This window comes from Schistocerca nitens, chromosome 5 (assembly GCF_023898315.1).
Source record: "Schistocerca nitens isolate TAMUIC-IGC-003100 chromosome 5, iqSchNite1.1, whole genome shotgun sequence".
Lineage (NCBI taxonomy): Eukaryota > Metazoa > Arthropoda > Insecta > Orthoptera > Acrididae > Schistocerca > Schistocerca nitens.
The window spans coordinates 27,398,589-27,411,811 of NC_064618.1; the positions used below are offsets into that span (position 1 = coordinate 27,398,589).

The following is a 13,223-nucleotide window of genomic DNA, read 5'->3' on the forward strand; positions in this document are numbered from 1 at the left end:
CAACCCTGCTCTCAATCCCTGGTCTCATGGCCCATATTTCTGCAATGGACATAGATGCACAATCAGTCCCATATGTCCTCCCATTATCACCTGAACCACTCCTGTCAAAGTAGACTAAGCTGCAATATCTGCTGCTTTCTACTTGGACATGACAACCAACACGCCATCTGTCAGCGCAAATGGTCACCATCAAATTGCAGCCAAGAGACAGCTGAACCTCCCAGCTGCCCCATCCCCTAACCCCCCACTCTCTGCCCTGTGCCTCCTTCTTCAAGGTGTATACATAGACAAGGAAAAAAAAAATCCCGGATTTTTCCCTGATTTCTCAGTCAAAAACGCACTTTTTGCCATGTGAAAATACCCTTCTTCCAAGGTGAAAAATACACTTTTTCCATGATAAGTGACAATATACAGGGTGATTCAAAAAGAATACCACAACTTTAGGAATTTAAAACTCTGCAACGACAAAAGGTAGAGCTAAGCACTATCTGTCGGCAAATTAAGGGAGCTATAAAGTTTCATTTAGTTGTACATTTGTTTGCTTGAGGCGCTGTTGACTAGGCGTCAGTGTCAGTTGATGCTAAGATGGCGACCGCTCAACAGAAAGCTTTTTGTGTTATTGAGTACGGCAGAAGTGAATCGACGACAGTTGTTCAGCGTGCATTTCGAACGAAGTATGGTGTTAAACCTCCTGATAGGTGGTGTATTAAACGTTGGTATAAACAGTTTACAGAGAATGGGTGTTTGTGCAAAGGGAAAAGTTCTGGACGGCCGAGAACGAGTGATGAAAATGTAGCACGCATCCAGCAAGCATTTGTTCGCAGCCCAGGAAAATCGACTCGCAGAGCTAGCAGAGAGCTGCAAATTCCACAATCAACTGTATGGAGAGTCCTACCTGAACGTCAACTACCCGAGGCGATGGATCGGCCACCAGGTAACCCGTGACAGAGCACTTCATCACTGGCATCCAAGAAGCCCTGATCTTACCCCCTGCGATTTTTTCTTATGGGGGTATGTTAAGGATATGGTATTTCGGCCACCTCTCCCAGCCACCATTGATGATTTGAAATGAGAAATAACAGCAGCTATCCAAACTGTTACGCCTGATATGCTACAGAGAGTGTGGAACGAGTTGGAGTATCGGGTTGATATTGCTCGTGTGTCTGGAGGGGGCCATATTGAACATCTCTGAACTTGTTTTTGAGTGAAAAAAAACCTTTTTAAATACTCTTTGTAATGATGTATAACAGAAGGTTATATTATGTTTCTTTCATTAAATACACATTTTTAAAGTTGTGGTATTCTTTTTCAATCACCCTGTACTTTCCCCTGGAGCTGTAAAAATATAAATCCTACAAATGATTAAGGTTTTGTACACCAGTATGGAACTTCAGAGAATGAAAGAACTTGACAAAAAAAAGTTTTGGAAAGATCTGTGATGCGCAGCAACTTTTATGCTGAGTATTTTCATATTACAATACACTGCATATTTTTGTATTCATATTACGAAAGTATAGATTTGAAAAGGCATGTTAGTTTCTGAAGCATTGAAATAGAGATTGAAATGAACATTTGTAAGCCAGTCATAGCTTATGTCACGTAATATCGCTAACCACTGATATTTAGAGCAAAGGACACGTGACGTAATCAGCCAACAACAACATCACTGTTAAGTAATGTGAACATACAAATAGAAACAATTAATGATTTACATTAATGTTCATAGTGTAGCTATGAGAAAAAATTAAGCTTTCACATATAATATTGGTCTTTTTTTGCGTGTGTTACACATTAAGATACTTCACACAAATGTGCCAGTAAAATTTTAAATAATGACATTAATGTCTGGTCTTCTGGGCTCAAAATTCTTCTAAGTGGCTAATTCTCAATGTGTTAAGTTTTAAATGAGAGTCAAATGCTCTTTGATTTAAGAAATTCATTGCACATTCGCACGCATAACATAATTCATCTTGTGTGAAAGGAAATTTACTTTGAAACTTATGCTTTTTAAAGCAACATTCACAATATTTTCCCATGACCTGATAGAAAAAGCTTCATTTCAGCAGTTGCCAGAGTGCACCAGAAAATAGGCGTTACTGTGCATCGGCAGCTACGATGACGTAGGAAGCCAATATGTTCATACATAGACACTATGTGATCAAAAGTATCCGGACACCTGGCTGAAAATGAGTTACAAGTTCGTGGAGCCCCCCATCGGTAATGCTGGAACTGACTATGGTGTTGGCCCACCCTTAGCCTTGATAACAGCTTCCACTCTCACAGGCACACATTCAATCAGGTGCTGGAAGGTTTCTTGGGGAATGGCAGCCCATTCTTAACATAGTGCTACATTGAGGAGAGGTATCGATGTCAGTCAGTTAGGCCTCGCATGAAGTCAGCATTCCAAAACATACCAAAGGTGCTCTAAAGGTTCAGGTCAGGACTCCATGCAGGCCAGTCCATTATAGGGATGTTACTGTCATGTAACCACTCTGCTACAGGCTGTGCATTATGAACAGGTGCTTGATCGTGTTGAAAGATGCAGTCGCCTTCCCCAAATTGCTCTTCAACAGTGGGAAGCAAGAAGGTGCTTAAAACATCACTGTAGGAATGTGCTGTGATAGTGCCACACAAAACAACAAGGGGTGCAAGACGCCTCCATGAAAAACATGACCACACCATAACACCACCACCTCCGAATTTTACTGTTGACACTACACATGCTGGCAGATGACGTGCACCGGGCATACCCACACTCTGCCATCGGATCGCCACATTGTGTACTGTGATTCATCACTCCGCACAATTGTTTTCTGCTGTTCAGTTGTCCAATGTTTACACTCCTTACACCAAGCAATGCATTGTTTGGCATTTATCAGCATGATGTGTGGCTTACGAGCAATCACTTGACTACGAAATCCAAGTTTTCTCACCTCCTGTCTAACTGTCATAGTACTTGCAGTGGATCCTGATGCAGTTTGGAATTCCTATATGATGGTCTGGCTAGATATCTACCTATTACACATTATGACCCTCTTCACCTATCGGCAGTCTCTGTCAGTCAACAGACAAGGTCAGCCTATACACTTTTGTGCTATATGTGTCCCTTCATGTTTCCACTTCACTATCACATCGGAAACAGTGGACCTAGGAACGTTTAGGAGTGTGGAAATCTTGTGTACAGATGTATGATATAAGTGACACCCAATTAACTGACCACATTCTAAGTCCATGAGTTCTGCGGAGCACCCCATTCTACTTTCTCATGATGTCTGATGGCTACTGAGGTCACTGATATGGAGTACCTGGCAGTAGGTGGCAGCGCAATGCACCTCTATATGAAAATCGTATATTTTTGAAGGTGTCTGGATACATCTGATCACAAACTGTATAATATTAAGAGACCTTACATGATGTCTTAAACGAAATAGGATACTCCAAGAGCATTGGAATTTTGTACATCATATTGAAACGCATAGTTCAGCTTAAAGTGCACATTCATGTGTCCAGATTCATAACGAAGTAAGCCCCAACCTGATATTAAGATTTCAGTACAGTTTTCAGGGTGCAAATTTTCTTGGAGTACTAGTACTGTGTTATCTCAGATGCCATATGTGCCAGAAAATGAAAATGTGCACTTGAAATTCAATGAACAGTTAAAAAAGCCAATAGTGCAGAATGAAACACTTCATTTCTAATTAACTGACTGCCTCTGTGGAAAAGATTAATAAAAGCCACATTTATTTAGCCAACTGACAAAAATAACTTCATTGTTCTGCAAGATGATTGACTGCCAAAAATGTGGGAATAAAATAAAATCAGTAAACTGAAACTAATAACATTTGTTAGCCTTCCATAATTATGTGAATGTATTTTAATTCAGTTCATAGCTCCCAACCAAAGAAATCAGTTTTGTTTTCATTTGATGTGAGAAGTGTAAACGAAGAGGAAACAGCCAAATCACTAAATGTAAACATGGCTTATGTGCAGACTAACTCCCTCCCCACTACAGCCAAGGATGCTATTCGAATATGGCAATCTAGCAGCTTGGGTGCTCCAGAAAAATTTTTCTGAGTAATATCTGGCTGCTTGTTGATACTGTTGATACAGCTAACAGCCACACTACTCCGATTGCTGCACACATCAGACACCGGTGTGGTTCGCATACGGGCCCTAGCAGGAGTTTATCACAGGAATAGACTCATTGAGTAATACAATGGTCCTCACCACAATTTCTTCAGAAAAGTCACAAACAAGTTCCACGGGCCACAAATAATTGCTTTGTTTGGCATTCTGCCGTGTGGGCAGCAGGCACTAAGGCCCCTTCTTGTTCCCCTGTCAAGGACTCTCTCCCAGCCACACTATCAGCCGTGACCTGCCTCATTCTGCCTGTTGCTCCTCTAGCAAGTGCTGTCAACACCCACAGGTGAACCATCTCCATTCCACTTCACACAGCTTAAAAAGGACTCACTTTCATTCACGTGTGCCTCCAACCTGCCAATGCACCATGCTATCTTTGGCAGCAGCTGTGCTGAATACTGATATGTTGCTTCAGATGTATCAATTCCATACCAGACTTTCGATTGTATCATAGAGGAACAACAATATTTAGTAGATGCATCTCCATCTCTACCTTATTCTCTGACTTTTCCACGTCTTTTAGTTTACCCATTATTATAGGACCTATGAAACATGTAAATGAATGAATAAATGGACAACAGTGAATTAAGAAGTGCGCATAATTATTTTCCGAAAATTAACGAACTAAAATCATGTGTATGTTTAGTATAGGGCAGCTTAAGTAAAGTACCTCAATGCGTTGCGTAGTCTCCTCTTCTGTTAGCTCCACCTCAGCAATGATGTAATTCTTTTCAAGACCAAATATCTTTCCCCAGAACCTAAATCAAATTTGAATATCAACAACAAGATAATAATCGAAAAGCAAAAATTATATACATTCACCAGATAAAAAATGTCCCTGTTGAGTCAATGCTGTTATTACCTCAGAATAGGGTCAATTGCATTGGGAGTCTAAACTTGCATGGAGTGTGGCAGTCTCATTCACAGCACATAATTTGCAGTGGAAATCTGATATGACCAAATGGCATGTGGGGTTGTGATAATGGGATATTTCAAAGGCCATCCTGCAAAAATGTTCTGGAGAAACATTTGGGATGGAGCTTCTTATCCTGTACATTTAGAATGGGCATGCATGGAACAGACCTCTGTTTACTTTTGGCCACACACATACCTCATTATGAAAGTTGAAGTGGAGTGTAAAGAATGAAAATGTGTCATGTTCTGTAGATCCCATCAAGAAGAAGAGTTCTCAGGGATGCAGAACAAGTCAAAGTATTGGCCTACATTACAACAAAATTAAACAAACTTAACCTGTAAACTGCATGCATCACTTCATGACATAATGCTTTCCATGCGTATGCCAACTAAATTTAATAAAGACAATTACAAGGAAAGCTACTACCTTAAAAACGCTGTTGCTTGTGCAGTTATATTATATGGCTCTTTTTATCTGCTGCTGATAGCTTAATACTCACTTGGTTACAATGATATATCTGAAACAAAATGATTAACTGCAGCTGTTAACACTGAGTTCTGTTTACAGTACATTAGTACTCGACATGCAGCTTTACAACAAACAGTGGAACTTACCATGTAGCTAACAGAACTTTCACACCTCTGAATATAGATATTCAGATAATTTGTAGAGAGAGTGGTTAAATAAGTACACTTTTAATTTTCTTTTCAATCTGTAAGGAAGTCCAAAATTCTTGACTTATTTTAGATGGGAGCTTGTTGAATATACTGATATCAGAGTACACAAACCCATTCCAAACCCTAAACCAGGAGGCAAAGTCTATGAAATTCATTCATTCAAATGTTGAACAATGGAAAATCCAGGATGGAGTGTAACAATATTATGAAAATGATAGCGGAGATGCTGAGTCGCAGATAGGCACAACAAAAAGACTGTCACAAATGAGGCTTTCGGCCACTACGGCCTTTGTCAACAATAGATGACAGACAGACAGACACACACACACACACACACACACACACACACACACACACACACACACACACACACAGGCGCGCGCGCGCGCGCGCGCGCACACACACACACGCACAACTCACACACACAACAGCAGTCTCAGGCAACTGAAACAAAATGGTATGGTTTCAGTTGCCTGAGACTGCAGTGTGTGTTTGATTTGTGCGTGCATGCGTGTGTGTGTGTGTGTGTGTGTGTGTGTGTGTGTGTGTGTGTGTCATCTATTGTTGACAAAGGCCTTAATGGCTTAAAGCTTCATTTGTGGCAGTCTTTTTGTTGTGCCTATCTGCCACTCAGCATCTCAGTTATATGGTGAGTAGCTAGTTTCCTTTTCATAATACTGATTCATTCAAATGGCATCTTCCATAAATTCCATCATGAAGGAAACCCTTCAAAGATGTGAAACAAGTCAGAAGCAACCACTGTCGGCTACCTCCATAAGGTATGCTAACAACAGATTACAACTAGCACTACTGTACTCAAACTAATAATGAAGGTAATTCCTTTATACAGTCAACTCTCAATAATGTGAAACTTGAGGGAACACAGAAGAATTCAAATTACCGAGAGTTCAAAATAATAGGAGTTCAAATATTCAAGAATGGCAACTGCTCAAAGCTGTGCACAGGCACTGTGCAACTGTTTCACTCCCTTCTCAAGTACTAACTGTTTCCCTCCCTTCTCAAGTACTGCTTCCCTTTCATGTTCTTTGATTATTATAAAGTTTGGTTACTGTCTAAGTTGTTACCAACCTTTTGCTCCATGTATTACATCTCTGCTACTTTCAAAATTTTAGAGTCTATTAGTCTAAACTGATAAATGCTTTCTTTAAATCAACAAATATTATACACATAGATTTGCCTTTCTTTATCCTATCTTCTAAGATAAGTCATAGGGCTTCTCTTGCCTCATCTCTTTCTACCTTTCTCCAGAACCCAAAGTGGTCTGCCCAACATCAGCTTCTATGAACTTTTCCATTCTTCTGTAATTAATTTGTCTCAAAAGATAAAACATCAGTTGTCAGCTGCACATGAAAACCTTTATCTGGTTCACTTTAATAGTTTCAACAATTTAAACTATCATCATCTTCAGAAGTGAAGTAGGCTTAAATCATTAGTAAGTAAAGATCAAAAATAAGAATCGGACAGTCATATCTTACAGAGTCAATAAAACAGGGTTACATCTCTAAAAACATAAGCCACATGTGATAAATAGCAAACAATAAACTGTCAATTTACACTTCGCACATAGTACGTGCAAGAAAAGTCAACCACTAGTTTGATTACACATCAAACACAGTACGTGTGAGAAAAGTCAACCACCAGTTTGGTGGTTGCCTTTCCTCAGATGTACAACGTGTAACATGACAATCAATCATTTGCTAGCCATGGCATGTATCTTACACACTATGTGATCAAAAGTATCCAGACACCCTCAAAAACATATGTTTTAAATATTAGGTGCATTGTGCTGCCACCTACTGCTACGTACTCCATATCAGTGACCTCAGTAGTAATTAAACATCAGGAGAGAGTAGAATGGGGCACTCCGCGGAACTCACAGACTTCAAATGTGGTCAGGTGATTGGGTGTCAGTTGTGTCACACATCTGTACGCATAGTTTTCCACACACCTAAACATCCCTAGGTCCACTATTTCTGATGTGATAGTGAAGTGGAAACGTGAAGGGACACGTACAGCACAAAAGCATATAGGCCGACCTTGTCTGTTGACTGACAGAGACTGCAGACAGTTGAAAAGGGCTGTAATGTGTAATAGACAGACATCTATCCAGACCATCACACAGGAATTCCAAACTGCATCAGGATCCACTGCAAGTACTATGACAGTTACACGGGAGATGAGAAAACTTGGATTTCATGGTCAAGAGGCTGTTAATACGCTACACATCACGCCAGTAAATGTCAAACGACACCTTGCTTGGTGTAAGGAGTGTAAACACTGGATGATTGAACAGTGGAAAAATGTAGTGTGGAGTAACGAATCACGGTATACAATGTGGCAATCTGATGGCAGGGTGTGGGTACAGCGAATGCCCAGTGAATGTCACCTGCCAGCGTGTGTAGTGCCAAGAGTAAAATTTGGAGGTGGTGGTGTTATGGTGTGGTCACGTTTTTCATGGAGGGGACTTGCAACCCTTGTTGTTTTCCCTGGCACTATCACAACACATGCCTACATTGACGTTCCAAGCACCTTCTCGCTTCCCACTGTTGAAGAGCAATTCGGGGATGGCAATTGCATCTTTCAACACAATTGAACACCTATTCATAATGCAAGGCCTGTGGCAGAGTGGTTACACGACAATAACATCCCTGTAATGGACTGGCCTGCACAGAGTCCTTAATCCTATAGAACACCTTTGGGATGTTTTGGAATGCTGACTTCATGCCAGGCCTCACCAACCAACAGGAATACCTCTCCTCAGTGCAGCACTCTGGGAAGAATGGGTTGCCATTCCCCTAGAAACCTTCCAGCACTTGACTGAACATATGCCTATGAGAGTGGAATCTGCCATTAAGGCTAAGGGTGAGCCAACACCACAGTTAATTCCAGCATTACCGATGGGGGGCGCCACGAACTTGTAAGTCATGTGCAGCCAGGAGTCTCGATACTTTTGATCACATAGTGTATTTTTAGAGATGTTACTCTGTTTTATTTACTATGTTGTGAAAGAAAGTACCATCTGATTCTTATTTTTGATGTTGGCTTACTAATGATTTAAGCCTACTTCACTTCTGAAGGTGACAGTTTAAAGTGCTGAAACTGGTAAGGTGAACCAAATAACGGCTTCCTTGTACTGCTGATGGCTGACATTTTATCTTTGGTTAAATATTATGCTACTACTGAGCTATAGCTATGAACAAAATCATAAATAATTAGTGTCAGTATTTTGCAGTCACAACTTATTAAACTTTTAATTCGGTAATATTCACACTTGTCAGCCCCTCTCCTCTGGAATTTCACTCATGTTCATGTTAAGAAAAAATACAATACCTTGAACAGCTATAAATAGGACATTCATATACACAGGACATGTACATTATTATGTTCTCCAGAAATGATTAGCATTTGAACCATGTTGGCCTGCTGGTTCAAGGTCAACATCGATATCGCGGCACAACACCTCCTACCAGTAAAATGTGCCTTCAGCACTCATTGTTTCTATAAACTGAAGATACTGGATCAGTATGACTTGATCAGATGTGCAGAATGTCTTACACACATATATGCAAACCATACTGTCAAATCAGTGAGTTTGAAAGAGGACACATTATTGGCATGAGAGAATGTGATGAATCCCTCTAGAAAATTGCTATTCATGTGGGACAAAGCGTTTCAGCGGTGCAACTATTGTGTGCAGAATGGTTCACGGAAGGCTGTAGAATATGACAAGATGCATAGCACCACCCACACCACAGCCCCCACCCCCCACCCCCCTACGAAAAGATCGCCACCTCATCTGAATTGCATTGCAGGGCAGATTTGTGTACTCCTTGGCTCTGGCACAACAGTGAAACATTGTAACAGATCATACACTATCAGGGCTGTTTATTACAGCAAGGGTTATGCGCACATTGTCCACTTCTCCGCTTACCTTTGACAAATGTGCAGAAAAATGCTACACGGCAATGGTGCATGGAACGAACACTGGGGAAGGAGTGGCATCAGATAATCTTTCTGAATGAATTCAGGTTCTGTTTGTTTGAAAATGATGGCCACAGTTTGGTTCACCACAGACAGGGGAAGCAGCATTACAGTGACTGCATTTGCACAGGACATACAACACCACTTCAAGGTCTTATGGTGTGGGGTGCTATTGGGTACAACCACAAATCACAGCTGGTGTGTGTCCAGGGCAGTGTGACCTGTATCAATGACATCCTGCAACCTATAGCCATACCCTTTCTGCACAATACCCCAGAGACCATTTTTCAGCAAGAAAATGTGCGACCACATGTTGCTGCATGCTTCTTGGTGTCACAGGCCACCAGACTTGTCACCAATTGAAAATGTGTGGGATATGGTGAAACGATGGGCGCAGTGCTGTGACCAAATGGCAACCATCACAAATGAACTTTGGAACCAGGTGAATTCAGCATGGATGACTGTAACACAGGATGCCATTCACACCATATACCCATTGGTGGCATCGCACATGGAACAGGTTATCAGGGCCCATGGTGGACCCCATACCTACTAGACAACAGGACACATGCTGAACTGAGGTAAGTCAAATGCTAGTCATTTCTGCAGAACATACTAATGTGCATGTCCTGTGGATATGGACATCCTATCTCTCATTGTTCAAGGTGTTCTCTTTTCTCTGAACATGAGTGTGTTACATTCTTCTTGATGTCTGATGGTAATTTGCCTCTCTCATATATCTTGCATGGTTGTTCAACCATGGCTAGCCTCCCAAGGATATTAGTAGCTCTGATGGAAAGTAGTCTACCTCAGGTGCCTTTTTCAAATTATAGCTTTCAGTGCTCTGTCAAATTCTGCTCTCAGTATGAAATCTCCGGACTCATATTATTTACTTCCACTTCCTTTTCTACAATACTGTCTTCAAGTTCATTTCCCATGTATAGCCCTCTATATATTTATTCCATCTTTCCTTCTTTGCTTATTACTGGCTTGTATGACAATAATGCAAATTCCTGAATGGAATAATACTTAAGATAAAGGAAAGACACCTATAGCTGACTGAAGTGTGCCACATAGAAGCACGCAAGACAAAACAGTATCTACACTAGCTTTTGAGCTCTTGCTCTTTCTTTAACAATGGTACACACATTCAAACACACAACCACATAGATAAACCACATATTCACATAGCTAAGAAATACAGTAGAAGAAAAATGGGTAGCTTTGAGAGATGTAGTAGTGAAGGCAGCAGAGGACCTAGTAGGTAACAAGATGAGGGCTAGTAGAAATCCTTGGGAAACATAAGAAATACTGAATTTAATTGATGAAAGGAGAAAATATAAAAATGCAGTAAATGAAGCAGGCAAAAAGGAATACAAACGTCTCAAAAACGAGATCGACAGGAAGTGCAAAATGGCTAAGCAGGGATGGCTAGAGGACAAATGTAAGGATGTAGAGGCTTATCTCACTAGGGGTAAGATAGATACTGCCTACAGGAAAATTAAAGAGACCTTTGGAGAGAAGAGAACCACTTGTATGAATATCAAGAGCTCAGATGGAAACCCAGTTCTAAGCAAAGAAGGGAAGGCAGAAAGGTGAAAGGAGTATATAGAAGGTCTATACAAGGACGATGTACTTGAGGACAATATTGTGGAAATGGCAGAGGATATAGATGAAGATGAAATGGGAGATATGATACTGCGTGAAGAGTTTGACAGAACACTGAAAGATCTGAGTCAAAACAAGGCCTCGGGAGTAGACAACATTTCATTAGAACTACTGACGGCCTTGGGAGAGCCAGTCCTGACAAAACATTACCATCAGGTGAGCAAGATGTATGAGACAGGCGAAATACTCTCAGACTTCAAGAAGAATATAATAATTCCAATCCCAAAGAAAGCAGGTACTGACAGATGTGAAAATTACTGAACAATTAGTTTAATAAGTCACGGATGCAAAATACTAACGCGTATTCTACAGAGAAATGGAAAAACTGGTAGAAGCTGACTTGGGGAAGATCAGTTTGGATTCCGTAGAAATATTGGAACACGTGAGGCAAATACTGACCCTACGACTTATCATAGAAGCTAGACCAAGGAAAGGCAAACCTACATTTCTAGCATTTGTAGAAAGCTTTTGATAATGTTGACTGGAATACTCTCTTTCAAATTATGGAGGTGGCAGGGGTAAAATACAGGGAGCGAAAGGCTATTTACAATTTGTACAGAAACCAGATGGCAGTTATAAAAGTCGAGGGGCACGAAAGGGAAGCAGTGGTTGGAAAGGGATTGAGACAGGGTTGTAGCCTATCCCCGATGTTATTCAATCTGTATATTGAGCAAGCAGTGAAGGAAACAAAAGAAAAATTCGGAGTAGGTATTAAAATCCATGGAGAAGAATTAAAAACTTTGAGGTTCGCCGATGACATTGTAATTCCGTCATAGACAGCAAAGGACTTGGAAGAGCAGTTGAACGGAATGGACAGTGTCATGAAAGGAGGGTTTAAGATGAACATCAACAGAAGCAAAACGAGGATAATGGAATGTAGTTGAATTAAGTCGGGTGATGATGAGGGAATTAGATTAGGAAATGAGACACTTAACTAAAGTAGTTTTGCTATTTGGGGAGTAAAATAACTGATGATGCTCAAAGTAGAGAGGATATAAAATGTAGACTGGCAATGGCAAGGATTGCGTTTCTGAAGAAGAGAAATTTGTTAACATCGAGTATAGATTTAAGTGACAGGAAGTCGTTTCTGAAAGTATTTGTATGGAGCATAGCCATGTATGGAAGTGAAACATGGACGATAAATAGTTTGGACAAGAATAGAATAGAAGCTTTCGAAATGTGGTGCTACAGAAGAATGCTGAAGATTAGATGGGTAGATCATATAACTAATGAGGAGGTATTGAATAGGATTGGGAAGAAGAGGAGTTTGTGGCACAACTTGACTAGAAGAAGGGATCGGTTGGTAGGACATGTTCTGAGGCATCAAGGGATCACCAATTTAGTATTGGAGGGCAGTGTGGAGGGTAAAAATCGTAGAGGGAGACCAAGAGATGAATACACTAAACAGATTCAGAAGGATGTAGGTTGCAGTAGGTACTGGGAGATGAAGAAGCTTGCACAGGATATAGTAGCATGGAGAGCTGCATCAAACCAGTCTCAGGAATGAAGACCACAACAGCAACAACATTCACATAGCTACTTCTCTTTTATCCAAAGGTCTCTTTAATTTTGCTGTGGGTGGCATTTAACTTTCCCCTCTTTAATCGCAATTACACAGTCTTGCATTTGCCCTCTAGTGATTCCTGCTTAGCCATTCTGCACTTTCTGGCAATCTCAGTTTGTGGATGTCCCTATTCTCTTCCACTTAATTTGTATATTTTCTCTGTTTGACAATTAAATGCAATATCTCTTATTTTTTTCAAGTATTTCCACTTGGCCTTGTCTTTGAGTTACTTGATTCTCTACTGCTTTCTCTATTT

The 13,223-nt window shown here is 40.6% G+C and overlaps 1 protein-coding gene across 1 annotated transcript in view; it reads right to left on the reverse strand.

Moving 5' to 3' along the window:
• The window catches only part of LOC126259534 (radial spoke head protein 4 homolog A), a 241,921-nt gene that overhangs the window by 191,315 nt on the left and 37,383 nt on the right, over positions 1 to 13,223 (reverse strand). The window contains exon 2 of the mRNA XM_049956409.1: positions 4,811 to 4,898. Coding sequence (XP_049812366.1) covers positions 4,811 to 4,898 — 88 coding nt within the window. The remainder of the gene's footprint in view (positions 1 to 4,810; positions 4,899 to 13,223) is intronic.